This window comes from Tigriopus californicus, chromosome 7 (assembly GCF_007210705.1).
Source record: "Tigriopus californicus strain San Diego chromosome 7, Tcal_SD_v2.1, whole genome shotgun sequence".
Classification (NCBI taxonomy): Eukaryota; Metazoa; Arthropoda; class Copepoda; order Harpacticoida; family Harpacticidae; genus Tigriopus; species Tigriopus californicus.
In genome coordinates, this window is record NC_081446.1 from 11,240,412 (window position 1) to 11,264,458 (window position 24,047).

The 24,047-nt window shown below is 43.0% G+C and overlaps 1 protein-coding gene across 2 annotated transcripts; it reads right to left on the reverse strand.

Annotated features, from left to right (window-relative positions):
* Window positions 1-136: 136 nt before the first annotated feature.
* Window positions 137-22,851, reverse strand: LOC131883734 (tetraspanin-18-like). Of its 2 annotated transcripts, XM_059231268.1 has the most exons (7): window positions 22,524-22,851; window positions 3,254-3,413; window positions 3,074-3,175; window positions 2,733-2,762; window positions 2,267-2,578; window positions 818-1,018; window positions 137-675 (listed from the first exon to the last, which is right to left on the reverse strand). In XM_059231268.1, exons 2-7 carry the CDS (start codon window positions 3,317-3,319, stop codon window positions 517-519), a joined length of 870 nt encoding a protein of 289 aa, XP_059087251.1. In that variant the 5' UTR covers window positions 3,320-3,413; window positions 22,524-22,851; the 3' UTR covers window positions 137-516. The 2 variants fall into 2 exon arrangements, with proteins under 2 accessions (XP_059087251.1, XP_059087252.1); XM_059231269.1 differs by lacking the exon at window positions 2,733-2,762.
* Between the last annotated feature and the right edge of the window lie 1,196 nt (window positions 22,852-24,047).

The following is a 24,047-nucleotide window of genomic DNA, read 5'->3' on the forward strand; positions in this document are numbered from 1 at the left end:
TGAACGAAATATGATCATCATGATCGACTGTAGCATGCATAGCTCCTGATTCGAGGAAAATTGCGTCGGTACTCCCAGCAGTAGTTTGGTCGTATAAATATTGTTCACTTTCCAGTGAGAGAGATAAAAGGACGACTTTTTCTACATAGGAATATTGATTTATTTATCAATCTTCATACATACAGTCATAGGCATATTTACAAAGATTGAATCAAGATAACCAATCATAATTGTAGGAAGATGTCGAGCTATGAAAATGAGTGACTTGTAATTAAGTTGCATTGGGTGAGAAAACAGCTCAGAATCTCGATTCGACGGCATAAGATGACAAAAACAATCTGATTCTACGTTTGAATGGTTAACAAACGTGAAGTGCATACACTTTTCTGGAATTCAATCAAGATATTTTATGACGGATAATAAATGGCTTGCGAAGGTAATTTGGATGTGTGTGTCTTTTGTAACAGAAGCGGGTGGTGAGATTGTGAGGAAAATAAATCCTGAAATCGAGGTTGCTCAGTATTTGTATAAGAAGTCTCGCTCATTTCCAACGGCTTTGCACAAACAGAACGCGAAAATGATGCCTAGGATTTGAATAGCGATCACACAGACAGCCACAATGATGACTACGTTCAAGTGACTAATGATGAAATCGTACACGGTCTGATAGCATCCCTAGAATGAGAAAACAAAACAATGGATTACAATTTTTGAATTTCCCGCTTTATTCTGAAACCTATTAGACTTTCAGTGTGACTGAAGGTCCAATAAGCGAAAATGACAATGGTAGTTTAAATCAGTCTAAATGGCTTCTTACTCGGTTCATATAAGAGTTTGAAATGGTGGGTGCATAGACACAATTGTCATCCAATGGTTTGAAAACGGCCATGTCGAATTTAGAATCCAGTTTGCAACAAGCCTCTGGAACGACTTGTCCTTCACCTTGCTGGTTGGTATATTTGATGAATTCGGTCGCCATTTTGAAGTCGTCGCTGCCCTTGACACCACAGCAATGTAACTGGAAACAAAGTAATGGGGTTTGATCTTCAGTTAAAGTTATCAATTTGTTGAAATTCTGGCCTTGAAGACATGCTCTAGAGAAGAAATCTCTCTCCTCGAGTCCTATTCAAAATTCAACATGTTTACACGTTCCCGAGAAAAACAAGAGATGGAACAATTTCCTGCTCACCAAAGCGAAAAAGCTCAAACCCTCCCCCATACTTGTGCTGCTTCAAGAATGCAACTTTTTTTTTCTCTCTCCCATTTCTGAGGAATGAGATTGAATGGAATGGGAACTTGACAGAAAATGCGGGGCCCTTTCGGAGGAACTTTGAAGGATTTTGCCTCTGACAGGGAACTCTCACCAGAATTGTGTCTTTCTCTTGCCCGGTTTCTTACTTCTTCCCTTCCGATCTATTTGAGGAAGGACACATTTGTTTTTTAAAATTGAGAAGGAGCCAAAATCTGCCAAATGTGGTATCCAGAAAGAATTTTCGAATACAGATCTGGCTTTTGTGAAGAGACAACATTGGGAAGAGAAAGAGTAAAGATGGGAGGATGGACGATCTAGTTGACAGAGTGTCACGTTAAGAGCATAAATATTGGAAAACGAAGCCTTGGGAGTTCCGAAATGATGCTTCATCTTATGCAAAGACGGGCATTTTTCGTTTCGCCAACAACCCTTCTTAAATATTTCAAACCGGCATGTTTCAAAGGCTATAAAATTCAAACTTTAGGCCACGGGTTTTTGGTCTTTCCTACGGAGCCCGTCAACTCGGAGGCCCAAAATGGGAGTCTAGTTAGTATTCATGGAGTTGCAAGACAAATTTTTGAAAAGTTTTGGATTGTAGCGAAGCTACCGCACGGCCTTGCCTTCGGCTGCAGTTAAAAAAGAAGTGTTCCACCCCGTCCCTCAGTGTCCAAAGAACTTCACTGATGAAACAGTTTGAGAAAAAGTTAACCAGAATGCAAAAGTTTTCGTTCCATCTCCAGGGTTTAACGCACACATCCCCTTACTTTCCCACCTGGCCTGAAATGTCAAATTCAATCACATTCATTTCCTCCTTGTATTCTGAGCGACTTGTCCTTCCATCATTTCCCAAGTCTTCCTGGCGCCACCCAAGAACAGCGCCGCGTTAAAGTCCTTCAAAGAGTCATTAAGACATGCTGACAAAGTTAACAGGCCATTAAAGCGGGCCTTTTTCCTTGTAATGCAGTCTTTCGCTCAAGCTGTTGTGGTGGGTAATGCCCTCTTTCATAATCTTACCTCAGCCATCATGAAGTCCCAAGAGAGAGTGACGGCATCCTTTCGATCCCGAGTGGTGTAATATTTTCGAATTGTGTGCTGGAAGAAGTCTTTCGTGTGGGTCTCAGCCTCGTGTTTGTAGATAGCAGCCATGACGATCATGGCAATTTGAAGGAGAGCAATAATGACAATGAACAATCCATAAGCCGTCAACAAGACACGAGATTCCTTGATGGCTCCACAATATCCCAAGAACGAGATGATGAAGATAAACGCACCAGCCGCGATTAAAATGTAAGCACCCTGCTCAATCACCGTGGGCTCCGTCAATTCCTGCATCATAGGGGGAAAAGAGATGGAGAATAGTATTAGACATGGAGTTGGAAATGATTCCACGTGGGTGACCATGTATGTTGAAAGTAAAAGAAAACTTGGTAAGAGTGTGAGAAAACACGTAAAATCTAATTCAAGTACGACAGTTACTTACCCTCACGATCCCCTTGACCTCGGCAGCGAGCTGTAGTGGGATTTGGAACAAAAAAAAAGAAGACAGAGAAATGAAACAAAAACAACAAAACTAACAAGCTTTGTGAATATTCCACAAATACCGGTGCAGCTAATAAGTGAGAGTGTGATCTAACAATGTCTACACTGAATGTGAAAAAGCAAACATTTCAAGTGCCGTGTTCAAGGAGCAAACGATGAATGAAGTCTCTCGAAGCTGTTTCCTTTAGTTGAGAGACGGATTGTGTGGGGAAAAAGCACATAAAAAACAAAAAAAGTCATGATGCCACAATGCGAAGCTAGATCACTAGCCTAAATAATCACCTCGACATCTGCTTTTAAAGTGCTGAATCTAGTCAGATGAATGAAGGATCTTTTGTCCACGGCCAGCCAAGTCCCCACTCCAAGAATGGCAGTTCCACACACCTATAAAAAAAGAGTCAGCCAATGGTCGAATACGTAAAGGTTGGTGCCTTGACGCCTTAAAGCTCCAGTGACTCTTACGAAAAATATGAAGTTGAATAAACACAGGATATATTTGGCACAGGTAGCTCCGCAATCGGCCACCATGATGAGGACGAAGATTTTTCAGATCTGGTGGTTGTAATGAATGAGGTACTCCCGGTTGCTCTTTTCAGCCTCAGGTCATGGTTCCATCTCTCACCTAAAATAGAAAATAGAAAAATCATAATGATAGCTTTGAGAAAGCACCAAAACAGCGACTGTTGGTTTTTTTTTTTCCTAGCTCGGCTACTTGATATTCTTGTCAGAGATCCAAGGAGGATTCTAGAGTTGAACACAATGGAACCCGGGCACTCTATGTGTAGTGTACGTAGTTCTACTTTCTTCCCAAACCGGTTGCTGTCTTGTGGTTTTCGGCGCTTTACGCACTCCTGCAAGTAATTAAGGACTTCCTTTGGAACATGACCTCAGGGTTGTGGAGGGTCGGAGGCCTCTGGGCACAACAAGGACTCGCAAGATGAGGAAATTAAAAGGAACATCGCCTCAAGGACGTGTCTCAAGATTATTTCCATCCTCTTTGAAAGTTCAAGTTCTCGCCGAGCGTGCAAGCATGCAAGTGGCAGCTCCCGTTTTCCACCTCCCGGAATGAGATCATTGCTCATTAAAACGAGTTAATGAGCACTAATTATCAGGGTTAATGACGTTTGACGCATTCAATTAAAGCGCCCGCCTTCGACCCACAAAATTGGACAATGACAAACATAAATTAGCTGGCTCCAGCCGAGGCTTCAGTGCTGTCCCATAATTTTTGGAGCAACATTTCGAAGTGAACCAAAAATTCCTTAATGTCCTTTATTGCCTTTCTCTCCCCTCAAAACGAGTGGCAAAGACGATCCTTGGCCACCGCCTCAGAAAAGCCCATTAAAGTCGCTATAATGAGACAGAAGCACGACAAAAGCCGAGTCCCACAAGACATCACGACCCAGATGTGCAGTACAATACCCCAAAAGACCAATGGAATCCACATGCATCCCACAAACAAACAGACCCCCATCACCCAAGACCATTTGCTCCACATCTTCAAATTCCAAGAGAGCATGCGTGTCTTGCTTCTTGAGTGGAAATGCGGTGGATTTCATGGAAATTCCCTCATCTTTGTGGGGGTTCCGTAGATCTCTATCATGGTTCATCCTCTGAACGAAAAGCACCAAAGAAGGATCCATTCACTCGCTTTGCACACATTTGACAAGTGAATAAGAATATGCTTTGGGGAACAATATTTTTCGGGGCCAATCATAAGGTGGAAACAGATCGGGTGGTGAACTGGTGATTAGCTCGAGGGGAGGAGAAAAGCGCCTCTAACAATAGGGCGAAAATAGCCTAATTTCCTGTCCCAGATTTGTCCCACAACTCGCATGGGTGCTCTATGTTCTACATTCCCAAATGTATTGAAAAGCCGATGAACAAGACGGAAGCGTTATAGTAGCATAATACCTATATCACTTGAGAGGAAGAACGTGTGTCTTTCCCACGAGATATTGATGTTCTTGAGTTTGGAACACAGGCCCATGCTCAATCATAACCAACAACCCGGAAGGTACGCATGCTTTTCTGGTTTTGGTTTTCAATTTCTTCCCTTGAGTAGGTATTTGTCAATCTATTGTCCCCTTTTGGATTTTCCCCCTCATTTAACGGCAGGATCCTTTCATTGAAGGAGCCTCTTCATTTGTTGATTTGGTCATTTTTCAAGGGGAGAAACTTCTTCGCCTTCATCCTTGGGGAATTCGCAATTGAGTTCGGTCCACTAGCGAAAACAAGTCAAAGAAAGAGGGGAAAAGAACTTCTCCCTCAACGACTTTAAAATAAGAAAGACCTAGCGAGAGATAGAGAGCACAGTAAAGATAAGCCATTTCCCAGCTTGCTTTCGAGTAAGAAATAACATCATTTTGGGGAATTGATTTTTTTCCTAGTGTGCTTGCTCTCCTCGACGATTTCGGATTTTTCTCTCTGTGCAAAAACATTTCTGGAGTACCTTCCCGTGATTCACATCATCAAGGAAATGCTTTGTCTTTGCCGAACTCTAATAATATCTGCCTAAAAGTAGTCCTGCTAGAGCTGAGAAAAGTTTCGCCCCCCATCAAGACCTGTTTCCGACCTTTCAAGTCCATTATTTAGCCAACACAAATCAGACAAAGATTCTCATCTTGTCTGGAAAACAAGGCTTCAAATTCGAGAGCTTGAGGGGTTCTTCTGGCCTTGGCTGGAGAGATTCTTTAGGAGACAACTTTGGATGAAGTTTAATCTCACACATAATTGAGAGTCAACAACAAGACGCGAGTTCTTTTCGAGTTCTTTTGTTCGGACTTATTTGAAGAGAGAGGGGCATGAAAAATTCGCCCGTTCTCGCTCGGCCGCCCATCATCTCCATTGAACTGGAGGTTATTGCGTTCATTTTTCACATTGTATGCCTGAAATTTTGTGCGTCGTGCTATCTCAGGGCTGAGACTTGGAAGAAAATAATAGTTGGAACCAGTTTCTTACAATTGAGGGGTACTTGTCGCGACGATATTTTCCTTCAAGGCCACGTGATTTTTAGACCCCCAAATAAGAGCGAACTGTCCCAGTATGTCTTGGTTTTATTGCCATCCTCTTTTCCGAAGTTTGCAATCATTGGAACCAATCATGTTCCAAGTTCCCACCGGATGGGAACATGACAATTGAATTCAAACTTGATTTACGAGACCATTAGATAGATATCCCTGAAAAGTGGTGAATCTCTTTGGAGCTCAAGGAATGATATTTAGGTCGGCCAGTAATGGATCCATCACGAGGAAGGCCCCCGAAATTGGCACAGTCTCCCCCGAGTTCATGGGATCAATTGGGTTTGGGTTGCCAAAATGTCACCTCAGAAGATTTCTTGACTAGATGCAGCAAATACAGACAAACCAGGACTCGGCAGGGGCAAAGCATCATCATGGATCGAGTAAAGCAGGCACTGGCATTGCCAAATGGCTCTTGCATGCAAATATCAGATTGGTTCCATCTCAAAAAGTGCGTGAACAAAAGCCCGTTCTCGCTTAGACATTCTCACAAATTCCAATTCAAATATACGAAATCCGCCCCAACAAGAGATCAGAAGATACGGACGGAGCCCCCGTTTCTTTTCGCCTTACTTTGTTCTGCTTGCTAAAGCTCGCGAGAAAACTTGATGGAGAGCTAATGAAACTACCTAAAATGAAGGGCGAGGAGGGCGATATTCAGGATCCCTCTCTTGAAAAACAAGCCTCCCTCTTGAAGCAAGTTTCTCCTCGGTTAGTGTAAGGGTATAAAGCCTATCTAATTTCAGCGGATCTACGAAATCTTATTCTCGTCACGTTCAACACCCGCTTCACTCCTTGGATTCAAGTACGCAGGGGCTACGAATAGTGGCGGCCTCTCCCCGGCCTCTTTCGGCCTCAAGATTGAACTACTGCACACATACACTGTGCCGAGTATGGACAACAGAGTCCCATTTGAACTGTCCTCCCTACTTCCTTTGAAGCATCCAGATTTTATGGACCACTCTGCAGCTGGATTTCTTGGGTCAAAGTGTTTTGAACTCAACCAATGGAGCTACCTGAATGAAAGAGACTGAAATATTGGGGAACTTTTCCGTTTATATTTTTTACTGACTTTTAGAACTCCACACCTTTCATATGGATATTGGAGGGTCTATTTTCATCGAACGAGCACATCCTCTCGTTTTCTTTGAACGGATTTGCTTTGTAATGGAAGCTATGAGGATAGATAGATTCCAATGGTTTTTTTTTTGGGGGGGGTCTTGCTGGGAGATGAAAATATGTTCAGCGTCCAGTTAATGACACAGATGGCTGACGAATCTAATCTAGTAGTTTTGGCAAGTCATTTTATGCTATGCTCATTGAACCAATCTACCGTGAAATCCATTCAAAACTCGACGTGGGCAAACATTTGAATATGAGAGACCGATATTGAAATCAATCTTCTTCTTCTTGAAGTGGAGAGAGAACAGATGAAGCCCATGATTTCTTTGAGCCAAGGAGGATTATGAGATGTTGTCACTCTGTCAATTTTCCATGACCGTTATTCCCATTATTAGTTCAAACTTTTCGAGGGCGACGATCATTGCGGAATGTAAAAAGTCGTTGAGTGAAGCCTCGTCGAATTTTTTACGACCGTTCTTTAGGTAGCCACCAAAGAATTCTTCTCCAATTGGAATGGCTAACATGAAAAACCTTATCGTCACGACGGTGTTCGCTGACGAAAACGTGAAAAAAAGTCTTTGATTTATGACCACCATTTTTAAGAAAGTTGGATAAATCTGTTCTCAGGGGTACATATAGAGATAGAGAGGGAAGACCCTTTTCTTGGTAACATGAAGATTGGAGAAGACTTGGGACATCCGAAATGTGTTCCACCTTGAAACGACCGCCAGATCATCGCTTGTGAATCGTCTACTTTTTATGCCTCGCCTTAGAGAGAAAAAAGATCGCCCTGATGTAAGCCAGAAGGCTTTCGGAGCAATAAATTCAGTTATTCATGGGCCATAATACCAACCTGGAATATCAAAAACCTGGCATGAGGGACTTGGTCGTGTGTCCATTCCATCATCTAAAACATATATACATATTTTTTCTAACAGACGCTTTCCCCGCCAGATTCTCCTTGGGGGATCTGGCCTTCATGGTCAATTTTGCTCGCAACTAGTTTATGAGAAGAGCCCAAGAGCGGAAGGCACACGCAACTGGACCAACCAAGAGGAACACCCTGTGGAAAAAAGAAACAATGAACCACTTTTCATCCACTTTGTCAGGGAAATCTCTTGACCATGGACAACTCGATCCCAAAAGACATGGGGAAAGAAAAATAACGTTCTATTGAAGAGGGGAAGGAGCATGTTCTCGTTTCCAATTTCACATGTGTGCCTACATTTCGTTCGTTTTTCGAGTGTGAACGAGTGGGTCGTGCCCAATATCAAGACGAAACATCCAAGTAATTCGGACCATTGGCAAGCAATGGCCAATATTGTGCCGTACGTATCTTTGGGCAATTTTCCAGCTAGACCAATAAGTTTCCCAGCCTTCCTACTAGATAAAGCAAGCCTCCCCAAAAGGCCGAGCCAACCAACGTACCAAACAACCTCCACGGTTCATGCACTCGTGGATACACTGCGATAAATTACACGAATATGAGTATGAATCTGATGCACAATCTCGTCTTTGGACTTGCAAATGGTCCCTGTCTTTTTGCGAGCATTGCATAACACAAGAAATAAAGTCAAGATAATGGGCCATGCCTCAAGACGCTTTTGGGGATTTTGGTCAAAGGCCTTGGAAGCTACCAATATAGGGAACGATTTTGCCTGAATTAGTTTTTGGATCTATGAAACATTCCCAAATTGTTGTGATTTTAGCAGTGCTCAAAGAGCTAAATATTTCGGCCAAGCATTGGCAGGTTGTTCCAAATATGGAACCCAAAAGGAAGGCACAAAAACCTAATTGAAAACGTGCCCAAGAAAGTGTCGGTGGAGCTATTGTTCAGATTGGCCAATGGAATCCTGGCCTATATACCCGTACATCATTACTTGCACAATTACAGATGGACCCACATTTCACTCGGACAAGCTATGAATTACGACCATGTTCATTTCCCTTGCAACAGTGCAGTGAAGCTCAAAGAGAAGGTTTTTATACTCGAGTCATGCAGCAGGTGTGTGCTACGATTGAAATCACATGAGCTTTACAATTGGGTGTGGTCGTAGAAATATTGACCAATACATGATATTGGACTATTTACCCAGGGAAAAATTGTGCGCACGAAATGTATGCGTGAGTTATTCCGTGGTGTAAAGTCTCTTTTTGCTCCACCCTCGGTAATCTAGAATGAACACCGGAAGTAGAAGAAATATTCCCGCAAGCATTTGAAATGTGTGTGCCTTATGAAAAGAATTCAGAAGCAATATTTTGCGAAGCATGTTTTGGCCGTTGAAAACTCTTTTCCCGATGACGATACGATCCTTTCTAGAGATAAATTGGCCGATCCAATTAAACCCACGTTTTCATTATTTCGCAGTTCTCCAAACTCGTTAATCTCCGAGGAGTTGCGCGCGTGGAAATAGCGGATGCCTTCATCGTTATTATTTTTTGGGAAATACGTTTCCAATGGTCTAATGGATCGCTAATGGAGATGGATGTATTGGCTGGGGTTTCGGCCCATTAGACCTATGGGAACTTTGAGTGCACCTTGGGCGTATGGGTGGGCGTGCAAAAACATCCGCAATCCGCAAGCGACATCCCCAAGTGAGAGCCAAAAATGCATTGGAACACATTTTCGCCAGCGTCTTTCTAATCCCCGTTTTTGCGATCGATGGGGGAAAACTATCTGGACGTGCGAACACGATTTCAAAACCGAAACACCTTCGAGGAAATTTTGACCCGATATAGGAGCTGCCAACGTGGACCCTGTTTCTAGAGTTTCTAGAATACTGCATCAGAGGATGGATGATTGGGCGAGTATGAATGAAAGTACCCTATGTACAATAGGTACATGCTCTCCAAGTCCAATGGAGCATGGTCCATCCATTTCCTAGGGTTCAATTCTGACTGCCTCAAGTACTGTAGTGGAGGGGAGGATATTGGAGGGCTGTAAAACCACTGTCGAAGATTTATCACTCGCGGCCATCAAAAATGCACCTCTTTTCGCCAGATTCTCATCTTGTGCCCCTTTACCAAAGCTATCGGAGAGTAGTGACACAAAGCGGGATTTGCTGCCATGGCGTGTCGCTTTGGAATCATTGTTCCGTACCTCCGTCTGTACTAGACCGAATTGATGATTGAAAGCCACTAAAATGAGACAATGAATCAAAACGATGGGTTTCGTTCCCCTCGAACTAGTGCTCTATATATCCATCTTCGACCAAGGGGGGGGGGCAAAAACTTGCTTTGCTTGGTGTGTGAAAGTGGATGCTAGAGGATGGGAACAAGTGCCAAGAGGCTTACAAAACAATGACTTCTCAATCATGCAGTGAGTGGGGCAAAGGAAAACAAAACAACGTTGGTGGTCCTCCCACCAAGATGGCATCCAAAGAACACTTCTTGGGGGATGCTGTATTTTTTTTTATTTCCTTAACCAAGACGAAAGGGGCGAACAAAAGTTTTCTGTCACAAGATCCTTCGGAAGTTGAGTTTAGGGAAGGGGTTCTTATGATGATGTTGGTTCGACTTCGGAGGAGTCCTGTTGCCAACTTTGCAACTACGACATCCCAAGAAGAAAAAAAACCTCGATCCCTTTGGTCAAAACATGACATTGTCATCATCGTGATGGTGAAAAGAACCACCAATGCGATATCGGGTTGAATTGAGGAAGAAAGAAATCTCATCATGGTGCGCATGTAAGGAAATGAGCAGACAAGAAATCCTGCTCATTTCTTTTTTTTGTTCTCGTTCCAGGGGGAACTTGTCAGAGTTTTGGAACAAAGCATCCTTAGGAATGGTTCCTTGACACCCAGAGACACGAGGACAAGTTTGGGAGACGAGTCCTTAAGGAAGCCAATTTCCCCCCCCCCCGTACTACTTGCTCCTGGTCCGTTCCATGGAACCAATCTCTCAATCGAAGACAAAGACTGACGAGCCGACAAAGGATTGGAACTTGGAGCATTGTTGGGATCCATGAATCACCGCAAGTGAAAGATCATCGGAGGTTGACCTTCAACGTGCTAGAGCGAATTGGTGAGATCTCTCTGTTTTCCTTTCGAGGCCAAAGATTAACGTGGATCTCAGAGATCGATTCGGAATTGGCACCCAAGCACACGCCAGCTGTCAATATCATAGAATCGAAAATGTCTCGTGGGTGATAACTGGAAAGTTTTGTCAAGAGTTTCTCGTCTGCCTTTGATTTCTTTCTTTGGATCCGACACCCAAAAATTCTTTTGCGACAAGAAGAAAGAGAGGGATGAGACAGAACTTGGGTTTGAAATGGGAGAACGAGTGGTAAGTTTCTCTTGGTTTCCTTTGGATTCTGACACAACTTTACGACGACGGTTCTTTTCTATTGATATATTATCCTTGATCTGTCAAAACTTTCTGCCGCCATCCCGGGAGTTGTCACATATTTTAAATGCAACAATTCTGCTCCAGATTTCTGTATTTTGACTAGCTTTCACGTTCCAACTAGAGCTGTCAATCTGCTAAAAAAAGACCTTCTGAGTATGTGTATTTTCAACGTGAAGTTTCGAATCAATCTTCTCGAAGATGGAGGCCGCATCGAATCTTGAGCCTCGCAGAATGGAAGGTAGGGAACCCATTGAAACAGGAAATCCCATCACAGGACATCACCAACGGGATGGGACCCTACTTTAGCGACAGGGTGTTCCAGAACTCTTCTTGATCTTGAGAATACTCTCTCCCTCATGCTAAGGATCACAGGTGCTCTTAAAGGACCAATCATATCCTATGAATATGGCAAGGAGAGTTTCCCTCGCAAAAACGACTCAAACACCTCTGAACCACCTTGTGAAGCCCTCTTGTAGTATTGTCGAGTCAAAGAAATCAAAAAGGATGTTTGCCTCGCCCTCCCAAGCTTTTCCGTTGTAGTAGAAGTAGTAATAATGCATTGGTCTGAAATGCACGTACTTCATGATGGGTCCACATCAGAGATCTCGGTCGCTTCCATCGGAAGTCATTTGGAGGCCAAGATCATTATCCAGCAAACGAGGGCTGAATACTGATTCTGATCAGGGTGCTTTGTAGTGTGGAAGTCCGTATTTGGGACACGACACTCGGTCCCAAAGGGACGGGCAAGACATTTGTTCCTCATGCATGCCTATCCTTCCTCTTTGTCCCACAGTCCGTCGCCCGCAAATCCATCGTTTATTCCAAATCAATTGCGTTGAATGGAACCTGCTCAGTCGCTGTGGTCCAAGTACTGACATTGATCATTGATGCTCACTAGGCCGGATTAGGGTTCTAAATGTCTAGTTGGAACCTTGGACTCGATGATGGGGACCAGTGAATGGAAAAAGGAACGTTATTGAATACAAAGGCTAAGAAACTCTTGGCATGGGCCTGGGTGTTCCATCTCATCGAACCTGGTCTGGCTGATGATGCGCCTCAGAATTTCTCAACAATAGGAACTGGATCGCAATGGTTGGGGGGTCCTTAAAAATGCAGGCTGGATCTCACGCCCTAAATTCCACCAGATCCAATCATCAGGATGCCTTGTCAAACTGACAACTCATGCATTTTTTATGAGGAATACCTTCAAATGCATAATGGAACCCAGCGCTGAGAGGCTGACCATGTCGACCACAATCTTTAATAACATTTATGTCAGATCCTGAAGGTTTCTCTACCAGAGGGACTTGAGCAAGATGAGCTAGCTCCACGCTTTCTGAAGAGGCGGAAAAGACGTTTAAGCGCAACTGTTTCCGGTAGATATGCGAGCTTGACGTATACGAACTTTATCTCTTTAGTCGGCTTTCCCAGATGGATGGGTATTTGAAGACGAGAACAAATTCCCCATGAAAAATGGGAGCAACCGTGGATCGAGTTGAGATCATCAGCTATCGAGAGTGGGAAAGCTCTTCGTTATGTGTTTATTCATCAAAGCTACCGAGCATGTTCAAGCTAGTGAAGCGAGTCGTGCAATTTTGTCGCCGTGCTACACTCGTCAATAGTTCAATTCAGCAATCAAGCTAGAAGTTTCAAACCTCAGGAGTACCCTCTCAGGGATAAGTCTCCCAAGATTAAACAAATGGTTTGGCATTTTTGAAACGCGACACTTTGCTATCGGTTCAAATTTATTGATCAACAAGTATGCAGTGGGTGTCCTGAGCATTGCTTATTTTTGTACAGTAAAAGTGTAGCTGGACATGTGAGGTAAGTGGAAACTGAGAGTGTAGTAGTACATAGTAGATGAGATGCTGGCAAGACATTTGGAGACCACCTGCGTGGGGATTATAAGAGGTGCAGTTATACGTTTCCTAAGATGGGAATGAGTATTACGTTCACTGAGAAAAACCTTCCCATGGGTCTTATAAATTAAATTTAAACCCCTCTCTCTCTATGAATTTTAACAGCGTGACGAATTTCGAAGATAAAAAGTACATACGTACACGACACTCAGCGAGATCGCGAAGAAACTCATAGTTCACTTTCAAGCTTATACGTAATAATAGTTTCCTTTTTCCTGTCCCCTCCCCAGTTTGCTTCTTTCTCTCTTCATATCCCACATCCACCTGATCACCCAAGAGAGACTCATTACTTAGAAGATATGCTAACAGACTACCTTATGCCCATGGAGTTCCGCATAGTATATCTGTACCTACGAGCAGTACCCTTCAGTACACGGGGAGGAGATTGTAGAGGAAATGAAATTCTAGCCGAGAGGGTGAATTCCGGCATTCAAATTGTTGAGGCAAGCCTTGAACAAGCCTTTGGCATTCATCCTATTCTGGAGGATTCCAAGTCCAAGCTTTTAGCATGTCGGCTAGAGTTATCGTCAAGTTGGTTTCTTTGGCTCGTTGCAAACTCTTTCGTCTCTTTTTCTTAATCTCGACCCATTTCAAAATAAGAGCTCTTTTCGCTCTCTTCCTTTTACCCCATTGGGCAAATACAAACTGCAAAGAGAAAATCCCAGAAAACAGATGCGTAAGAAAAAAAGAAAATAATCTCGTCTTGAGTGGTGACCGCAACCCATTCGATGTACACTGTGGAGATTTCCCCGAGATCTCACACTCGACTTGGGATCGTCTTAGTAATCACTATGCCGGCCAATTTTAATGTAGCCTTCCAGGTGCGAAACGCTTCACTCAGCTCTAATTACTCTCGGCGTTGTTTTGTCGTTAATGATTTGAACGTCGTTCTTTTAAGCCACATTTGGAGAGTAATCGTTGAAGTGAGTTCCATTTGGCCTGAATTGCCGCAAGAAGCTTTTTTCAATGAGCGAGGGAGAGAGAAGAAGCACAAGCATTTTCAAAGGGACTCTTTTTCCACTTTATCCCAGTCGCTCAATGGAACCAACTTTATCTTCCACGGTCCCTTGAATGAGGATACCCCGCGAGAAGTAAGTTCCTTGCAGCGTTCATCCCATTTGGGGGGCAAAAAGCTTACTCTGTACACTCGCCTATGACTTAGTTATTGGGTCTCGACCACATTCACGCTTTATCCAACCAGCGACAACCAAAGTTTTTGCTCATCTCACTTTTAGGATGTTGCTGCTTGTGAGATCGGCGATCTGATTGAAACTCCAACATTGAGGCTCCAAGAGATGGATGCAAAGACCATATTGGTATTGACCTCATAAAAAGCGATCGAAATAAGGTCGCAGGAGGTGAATTGATGGAAAACTTCTTGAACTACGCGGTCAAAAATACAATCTAGCCAATCTTCTGAAGGGCACAAAAAGTCTTGAAGGGAATCCGCAACGGAACTCCAAGCTGTGAAATTTTCCAACGAATGTTACTTGGCTTTCAATAGACCGGGTGTTTTCGAAAACAAAATATTCAAGCGGTGTCGGCCTTTTCTGACGCTTGAATATCTCTTCGTGTAACTTGAACGATAACAAAGGGGTCTGTGGTGAGAGGGACCCTAAAAATACGGTCCAAACGACCATTGAATGGGTGGTGTGGTCGTGGAAATGGTCCCCGTACATTTTTGGATCCCTGGGAACGGAAGGCGAAATTTACATACATATGGCCAATCCAGAGCAAATGTTACAGAAAACATGAGCAGCATCAAGGTCGTCTTGGAAATCTCTATTATAATAGTACTCGTTTACGATTATGGTCGTGATTCTCGTTAATCAAAGCCACATGGGGAACCGTCATTTCCCCGGGAAAGTCATGCGCCAATCCAAGGGTGGGAGAATTGTGTTTGAGAACTTTCTCTGCGACAGATCCTCTCTGGTGAGCATGGTACAAAGTTTATGGATTATCCTGTAATCTTTTAACAAGTCGGATAAACAACCTCGACGAATAAGTACCATGTTAAACTTGGCGCTTAATCGGGCTCCTCCCCGATCTTTTGTGCTCTTTTCCATGCATACCTGAACTCGATGTTCCAGATCAGCGGCGAGGCCAGAGGCGATGGATCGCTCAAGCTCTCTGTATAGTACGTGCACGTACGTATGTATGTGTAGTAGTAGTAGCAGCAGTAGTAGTAGTATATTGAATAGGGAGTTGCTGGCTGCTCCGCTCCTCGCTCCAGGATAATCATCATTCATGTTCTGATGATTCAAAGTGATGATGGAGGCCGCTGTAGAGGATGCCAGAGAATCCCGGCATGATCTCTCAATGGTGGTAGGCCTGTTGATGGATGAACGAGCTATATGGGTGCCTAACCCGATGATGTTATTTCTTCCACGGGCCCGACCAACCAACGAAGTTTTGGAGGAGGATCGAAAAAAAGTAAAGGCTGATTCTTTGTTGTTTTTCATTGCGAAAAATAGCCGATATTTGTGCTCTATTGAATCAAAGAATATATTTAGATGTCGCATTGGTTTGCCAGACAAGGTTATTAACGATGCGTGGATCGTTGTACGGGATTGCAAACGGGCTGTATTGAGAACCAAAGAATGCTCGAAGGACACTTCAAATCATCTATCACTTTACACTCTCCCGCTACATGTTCCCTTTTTTCAATTTACCGGATATCGCTCTCAATTTCTTTACGAGTGGGGCTTCCATCAATGCCAAATCGAGTACGAGAATACACAAGATGGAGAGTTTCGAATTCTCCTACGGAATCGAGAGCCACTTTTAAATCGTTCCATCTTGGCAATTCAATGCAAGAACGCGATGACAGTCCGAAGGGAACGTAGAAACATTATCCCCAAACGGGGAATGATAACCTGGATCGAGCGTGGCTATGACACCCAGGAAGTCGCCATTCGTCGAAGATGCTCGGGTGTTTTTCTTCCTCTGGATGAGCCAAGTTCACTATTTGGGGGGCTTTTCCAACACTCACTTACTGTCAACACTCGCTTCCAAAATTGAAAGGGTGAGAAAACACCTCTTTGAACACTTGAAATCCGCCAAGCACACGGAACTTTCTTTTCCGGAAGCCCCCCAAAAGATTATTGGTGGAGCGAGCTGTCTCAAACACTCTAGAAGTGTACGTAGTACTGTACACGCTCTGAATTCGATTTTTTTTTCTTCTCAATATTCTTTCAGAATCGAATGGCGACGCCTTGCGACTAGAAACACCTAGATTTTTCTCCAATAATGATCCAATATGGCCAATCGAGGAGAACTAAGGGCATGGAAAAGAGAAGAAAAAATACCATCAAATCCCCAGTATCGCCATAAAACTCGATCCATACCATTGAACAGGATTACAGGAGAAGATTGCTCCTCTTCTTTTACGGAAATACAATCATGGCCATTTCAGACGGAGGGAAATCGTTGGAAGTCTCTTCTTTCTTTCATTCATCACCGCACTCGTGTTAAACACCAGATTGTTCGGAAAGTTTGGAAAATTTTGAACTTTTTGTCTCTGAATTCGCTGCGGAGGATGGACTACCAGAACAAGTACCTGGGCGGGGTATGTAACCGAGTATAAATTTCTCACCATTTTCTTTTCGATCATCCACCGGGTGGTCAACAGTCAGGGCTCGGGATAGTTAAAATGTTATCGGGAATAATTACCGCCAGTCACGATATGTTGGTCTTTCATAAACACATTGCCACACTTTCTTGCGGTGACAATCAATTTGGAAATGCCAATTCTCTCCAGGTCTGTTGCTGTAGTACATGTGTACTACTGTACAAACACAAGAGCATTTCGAAACTCTTCCGAATTTCTACCAATCACCCTGTCTTCAGACCAGCCGATTCTCGGACAATAGAGACGAAAGTTCTTGTCGAAAATCTTGGATACGTGATACGTTTAATCCACTTTCACTTGACCACCATAATGCACCAATTGCTGGCGGATTTCATCGTGTTGACAACAAGCAGACGTGGTTAATCACTTGAGAAATAAGAGTGGAAGAAGACACACGCTTCCAAGATTGAAGCAATAGCACAACTGAATGGTTGGTTCTAACTTGGTTTTGCAACTTTGGACGTTTCATGATCTTGGCTCATAACTGATGTTCTTCGACATCATTTGACAAAATGTAACAATTCAATTTCATGTCAAATGGTTTAGACTGGTGTGTTTGATCTAAATTTATAAATCAATTTGTTGAAACTGACGTTAGGGGCAATTTATAGCTACCATCATTTTGGTGTTACAAATTACTTTTTCCAGACGGACGATTGAATTGCATGGTATTACATCTTAAATACACTCATTATATTCAAAAAAATCTTTTTCATGGTTAAAAAGGTTATTTTTGAAATTGTATTATAACAGGGTTCAATCTTCACTGAAAACTGGCTCTAAATCCCCTTCTGACTTGGTTTGGGCACGTTCAATAGAATCACTTCTCGGAAGCTAACTCTGTTTCCAAGGCCGATCTAGTAGATCAGATAATTCGAATTCCAGAAGAGCTCAAATGTCATCCAGAACCGGTGTTCTGATTTGTCTTTATTTTTCCTTGATGTGCTGTACTCCTAAACAAAGTCTACAATCCACATCACATATAAACAAAAAGAAGAGATGACGTATTACACATTAAGTGGTTTCCAATCTTGTTATTGTTATTGGGACCGATGCGAAAACTACGCGTATATTATATAATGCCCTTTGTTAGCATTAGTCCATGATCATTAAAAGAGGCCGTCCATTTTGCCCAGGCATCCAGCGCAACGTCTCCATTTAGAATGGAATAATAAACCGCGAGCAATTGGCTAATAGCCACAAAATCTGGTTGCTCTTTCCCTCTTCTCCTTCTTTTGCTTCGTTTTGATATGCAAATGAGTCTAATTATAATTTGTCAGTTGTCACCCTGGGAATCAGTGTTAGTTGGGTGACTCGACAAGTACCACTTCACGGTCAGTGATATTGTTCTCGAAATGACAGCCAGATCTGCTACAGAAGAAGAAAGCGAGTGAAGAAATCCAAACCCATCACGTACGTCCCTTCTTCCATCCCGAGTTCGTTTCAAATTATATCTACCTTTAAAGGGAAAGAGATTCGCTTGGATAAGAGCAGACCAATGTAAATGAGTCGGTCCATTTTTCTGAGATGGGCGAACGAAATTGCTCTTCTCATTTTTCAGAAAACTCCTCCAGCCTTATCTCCATTGAAACATGGCTCAAAGAACTGGAAGGAAATGCAACGGGTGACCCTCCTCCTCATCTCAACTTGTTCTTCCTCCATCGTCTTTTCTATCTAGCTATCTTTCCCTCGCACTCTTTTCCATGAACGAACGAACGAACGAACGAACGAACGTACGAACGAAAAGATGAAATATGGATATGGACCACTCAGAGGTAATGAACTGAATCCTTCCGGCTCAAGGGATGGCCATGTCATGGCTCTCAAGAGCAAATGCCCATATCTTACAAATGTCACGCCGGGATCATTACCGCCGAACATCTCGGAATTAGCATGATCTCGGTGATTCTTCGGATTACTTGGTGCGGAACAAGAAGGATTTTCTGATTCAAAAAAGGGGTGCGATATGCCTGAACCAAAGTGACCTTTACAAATGTCAGCATTAGCATTGGATGTGTAAACATACTGTACGTATGAGTCTAGTATGTGTATACATGGCGAAAGTAGGGTAATTGAATTCCAATGCCAATGATGTTACGGTGCATTTAGAACTATACGGACAGAGAGGGAGAGAGAGGGTTTTCACCTTGACTTCATCTCTGGTGGCTTCTCGTCACCTCCATTGTTCTTCAAACACATGGATCGACGCATTCATTGGGAGGAAGGAGGATTTGGATCCGCATGACTGCTCACATCCCGTCAGCAAGTTCTGTGTTTAATTCGCCAATTATTCAGGGTATCTGACGACAAACAACCATTGTGAAACGCAGATCAATGATCGCTTTCTTTAGCTTCAGAGAGTCATCTCTTCTGAAAAGAACTTGGCCTCGAGGACTTGAGTAACGTTCAATCAAGATTGTTCTGGAGACTTCAAAGTCTTGCCTGATCTCTAGAGTCCTCTTCATTACCATCAATGAAGATAATGATCCCGGGGGGCATACTTATAACTTTTTGAACTCGCATTACTTCAGGCCAATCAATGGTTAGAGTATTTCATCGCAAATTGGCAAAATCAGGAGAGCTGATGAGGATAAAACAAATATGCCGGTTTTCATGGTTTGCTTGGGTTTTATGGAAAGATTTTACTCAACAGTCGGAAAGCGATGGTTGTGAATCTTGAGCAGCATCCAAAGTATTCATATGATGAATATCTCGGAGGTGGAATGAGAAATTAGAATTAGCTTTGTATCATGGCCTCTTCACTCAAGATTACAAACGAAGCGTCAAGACTGGAGACGCCAAGAGGTGAAATCAGTCAAAATTGATGACTTCGTCCTCCTGAGTTAAGTTAGACTACGTACTAGCAAAGATCGCTTTTTACCTCGCCATCTTTCTCTCTCTGTCTTTCCAACGAGATCTCAACGAGCTCTCGCCAATTTGCCGATAGGAAAGTTTCATTTTCGACCAATTTTCCGTATTACAATCTTAACCGGAGCGAGAGAAAAGGTAGACATGCCCGAGCGAGTAAATGGTATCATCAAAAGACTGATATGATTGAGTCAATATTGATTCTCAATGGCTCTATTTCGGGAGTGTCTGAGTGAGGCTGTGTCGACATAGGAGATGATGGAAAAATCAATAACGTAGGTGTAAGACACATTTCGACGTTTTAATTAGCAAGTCTTTGTGGAGGCTTTAATTTATCAATGGCGAACAGCAGACTTTGATATCTATGGTAAAACAATAATTATCCCAGTTGATTAATGAACAACAAACCATTGAAATCTTGGGAAAATCTCTGGCTCCTCAAAAGTGTCTTGAAAGAGGCGTCAAAATCTTCACTCTGCAATTCGGGGGTAGAATCGAATTTAAAACGAAGCTGCTTCTTCTCTTTGCCAATTACTAAACTCGCATTTTCATTGGTTCCACATTGAGCATCTAACGAATTGCTTTGAGCATTCTCATCAAAGTGGTGATTTCCAACGAGATAAAGTGCAGAATCGATTGCTCAAGCCAAGAAACTGCAATAATCGACCGATATCATGGCCATCCCATCGGTTTAGCATACACAAAACTTTGTGATTCCAAGGCCTAACTTGATGTAGAACCTTAATTATCATGCCTCTACGATAAATATCCGTACAGCAGTGCATATAGAGGCAGAGATCGGAGATGGTTCGATTAGTTTCTGATCGGTTATTCCCACTTCGAATTCCCATGGAACCTCATTCACTCTCTGGGAAGAGTCGTCGAGGCTATTAAACATCTGAGATAAATAGAACGAGTCATGACATTGGAAGAAAAGCGGGATTTCGAGCTGTGATTGTCTGCATTCTGAGTGACACAGCGTTCTCACACTTTCCACGAACTTAATTCATAGGCTGAGTACATGAATATTTCAGTACAGTGAGAGTGCTTCGCATTAGATCTGAAAGCTCGTGTCTCTATGACCTCTTCAAAGACATCTCATTACAAGCATCTCCATCCAAAATTGAATGGCCCATGAGACAGAAACGTCGTTCATGCGTGATTGGTTGTCGAGGAAGATGAACCGAACCATTGTACAACAAAGGCGAATACATAGAGCGAGACATAAGAGACATAGCAATATCAAGATAATGCCCGGATTATGAGCCACAATAGCGAGGAAATCACTTGGAAATCTCGAGACTCCTCTGTCGTATTGTGCGCCTTAATTTCCAGGAAGAAGGACATCTCGGCTCCGTGTAACTTCGTGGTGTGGAACCGCACATATCAAGGATCCTGTCAATTTGATATTCAAATTCAAGGCAATCTAGATGCAAGCGTACGCAAGTCAGGACATTCCAAAAGCCAGCCACAAAAAGGGAAGGTAGTAAATTATGAACCGGAAGGGTAGTAACTTTTCTTTTCCGACATTGTCCTTCACACCCATTTGATCAGTTATAAAGCGAGTCCAAGTCAAAGTTGTAAAAATACGAGAGAAAGTAGACTTGAGGCCTCCACGTGTGAAAACCATGGATGTCAAGTTCTAAAATTGATGCAATCGCTTCTCTCGCACTTTACTCCATTCCTTGCCAAAGCAAAAAGCGATCATCCGGAAGGGGTAGTCACGAATTGCTTTCAATAATCTAGAGCTCATGCACAATCTCCATTAGGCTTTTTTTGCGCCCACTACAAGGGCACAATTTGACATTATAGATCCGTATTCGAGGATGATTGCCCAAAAACAACTTTCAACGTACCCAAATTACTTTGCAATCCGTCTCGAATTGCTCATGTGGTTTGGCTTGAGCGAATATTGTTCAAACGTAGTCGGTCCTTTTACGAGGATGCACCGATCTGGATTGGGGATGTGGAACTTCATGTGCTTGACTAAGCTCATGAAACCGAAATTTGATCCCAGGCCTCATCAGTTCGCTCACCAACGAATCCTGCACGTTCCGTTCATGTGAACTCCTGATAGAGTTTCAAGGATATCGGCCAATATGCATTGGACGTTATCACACATTTTTCCCAACATGATTCACAAACGTGGACTTTAAAAGGATTTGACGACTTGATGATCCATGGACAAACAAAGCTGTCTGTCTTGTCAGGATAGCAATCAAGAGATTGAATTCCAAGATTCGAAGACGACACGATTCAAATATCAAATTCTTGCGTTTTGAATAATTTGACGGGATGGTGTCATGAGCCAGTTTGACAGAAACTGAACTCGAGTCTCCCTCAATTAGAACCCAGGCATAAACAAAATAGCTTGTTGTTCTTGCCGATGAACTAACGAGTACAAATGGAGTGTGGCGACAACATAAAAAACTGTGTAGTGGCTATCGTTGAGTGGATTTCTAGTTCATACCACATTAGCTCTTGTCGGTCCCATATGATTTTCACCACTTCCCCGAATCGAGATCTCACTCGTCAGAACCATGTGACTCTAGGTCCATTGGCGTCAATGAATTTCGCTCATTTGGCTTGAAGGGAATTAGAAATTTGCAGGACATGGATTCCATCCTTGTGCAACACGTGGTATGATGGAAGCAAACCAGAACAAAATAACTCTTCTACTTAACAATGAATCAGCAATAGAATTTGATGGGCTTCATTCTAACTCTTAATTATGTGATATGCCCTCCTACGGGAATCATTCCCCTCAACTTGACGTTGGCTTGGCAGAAGCAAAAGACGCATTCCGTGTGTATAATCCTGCTTACCTGATGGATTATTTTGAATGATGTGGTCACACCAACAATGAAACACACTCGGGAGCACAAGTGTCTTTAATGACCTGCTTATGCTTGAAAATGAATGCTCAGATTATGATTGGTCAAGCTCACTGCACAGGCGAATTATTGATGAGACAAATTTTAGTTTCATCCACTCCGCTACCTTCAAAACAACTACCATGTTATCGTCTCATACTTCTCCATCCACTTTTGTCTCCAATGAGCACCAAGGGTGAGCAGTGAGTTTTTGGAGGCAACAAGACCAAAACTGGTGGGAGCAGCTCCACAAAAGAATAGCAGCAGTGTGCGGCTCCGGCTAGCAAAGACTAGATTTTGTAGGCGTGCTCATTGGGCACTCCAGCTTGAAAGTGGGGAAAGGAGTGCACTGATGAACAGAAGCGAGCACGAGCAAAAAAAGAAGATTTACCGGCGAGCTGGCCAAGGAATCGTGAAGAGCTAAAATCATCAAAACAGGGAATACTCCGGACAAAGTGACCAGCAAGGGTCAGAGATAACAGCCAACTGAATGGATGGCATGCGGAGGGACTTCGGAACCAAGATTGAGGCGTGTCTCCTAAAGCTGTATGCATGCTTGCATGCTTTTGTGAGTCATGCAGGAGGGTTTGGCTTACTTGATCCCTAACACACAAAGATTTTTAGATCACAGGAAGTTGTGATTAAGCATGCATGGACGCTTAATTTTCAACCCTCGAATCTGCCTCAGGGAATTGATTCTACAGATTCCAGATAAAAGACAATCTGACAACCCACGTTGATTGTAGCCGCGAAAAACATCAGGTTCAGTTGGTGACGATCACTCAAACTGCTTGAGGCGAAAAATGTGGGTCATGGCGCCCAACACCCCATCAAATCTTGGCACGGAGGATTATAAGTGCCCCCTTACTAAACGCACTCTGTCTCACTCAGCATAAAGCGAGAACTTGATAATGACGCAGCTCTTCTCAATTTACACAAAGCCAGAGTCCCCTTAAATGTCTTGACCCGTTAGGGCTCTTTGAGGACCCATTGTGATAGATAAGTTAGACACCATGCCAAGTAACGACCAAGGTCTTTGGACTGCATCTCGTATGCACCTGGGTAAACCAGCAGACCCTTCTTCAATACCTGACGCGGAAAATTGAATTGGCGCCCTCTTTTATTAGCGCCCATCAAGCACAGATTTGAAGGATTGGATTCAAGACTTGCGATTATGATCCTGATTAATCCTAATGATGGCCCTGAAAAATGTCAATATTATCAGTTTGATTAACATTCTGTGATTGAATCCCAGTCAAACAAGACGCTACTTATTTGACGTACTGATAGAACAGGAAGGGATACCTTTCGAGGAAAAGTTCATTGGAGCAAGTGGAGGAGGTCTTTGAAGACGAAGGAAAGTGTTCCAAGGAGAGAACAAATGAAAAATCTGACATCTCCAAGCCTTTTGCCAAGATCGCTAATTAGGAAAAGATAAAGAATGATTCTAACGTTCCAATTACATCCTCCATTTGC

What these genes read in the sequence shown, in the direction of transcription:
- LOC131883734 (XM_059231268.1), bottom strand. Translation starts at nt 3,319, where the DNA reads ATGGTGGCCGATTGCGGAGCTACCTGTGCCAAATATATCCTGTGTTTA. An exon ending in CTTTAAAAGCAGATGTCGAG is followed by an intron (nt 2,763 to 3,073) that starts GTGATTATTTAG and finishes ATCCCACTACAG; the next exon opens with CTCGCTGCCGAGGTCAAGGG. An exon ending in CAAACTCTTATATGAACCGA is followed by an intron (nt 676 to 817) that starts GTAAGAAGCCAT and finishes TTCTCATTCTAG; the next exon opens with GGATGCTATCAGACCGTGTA.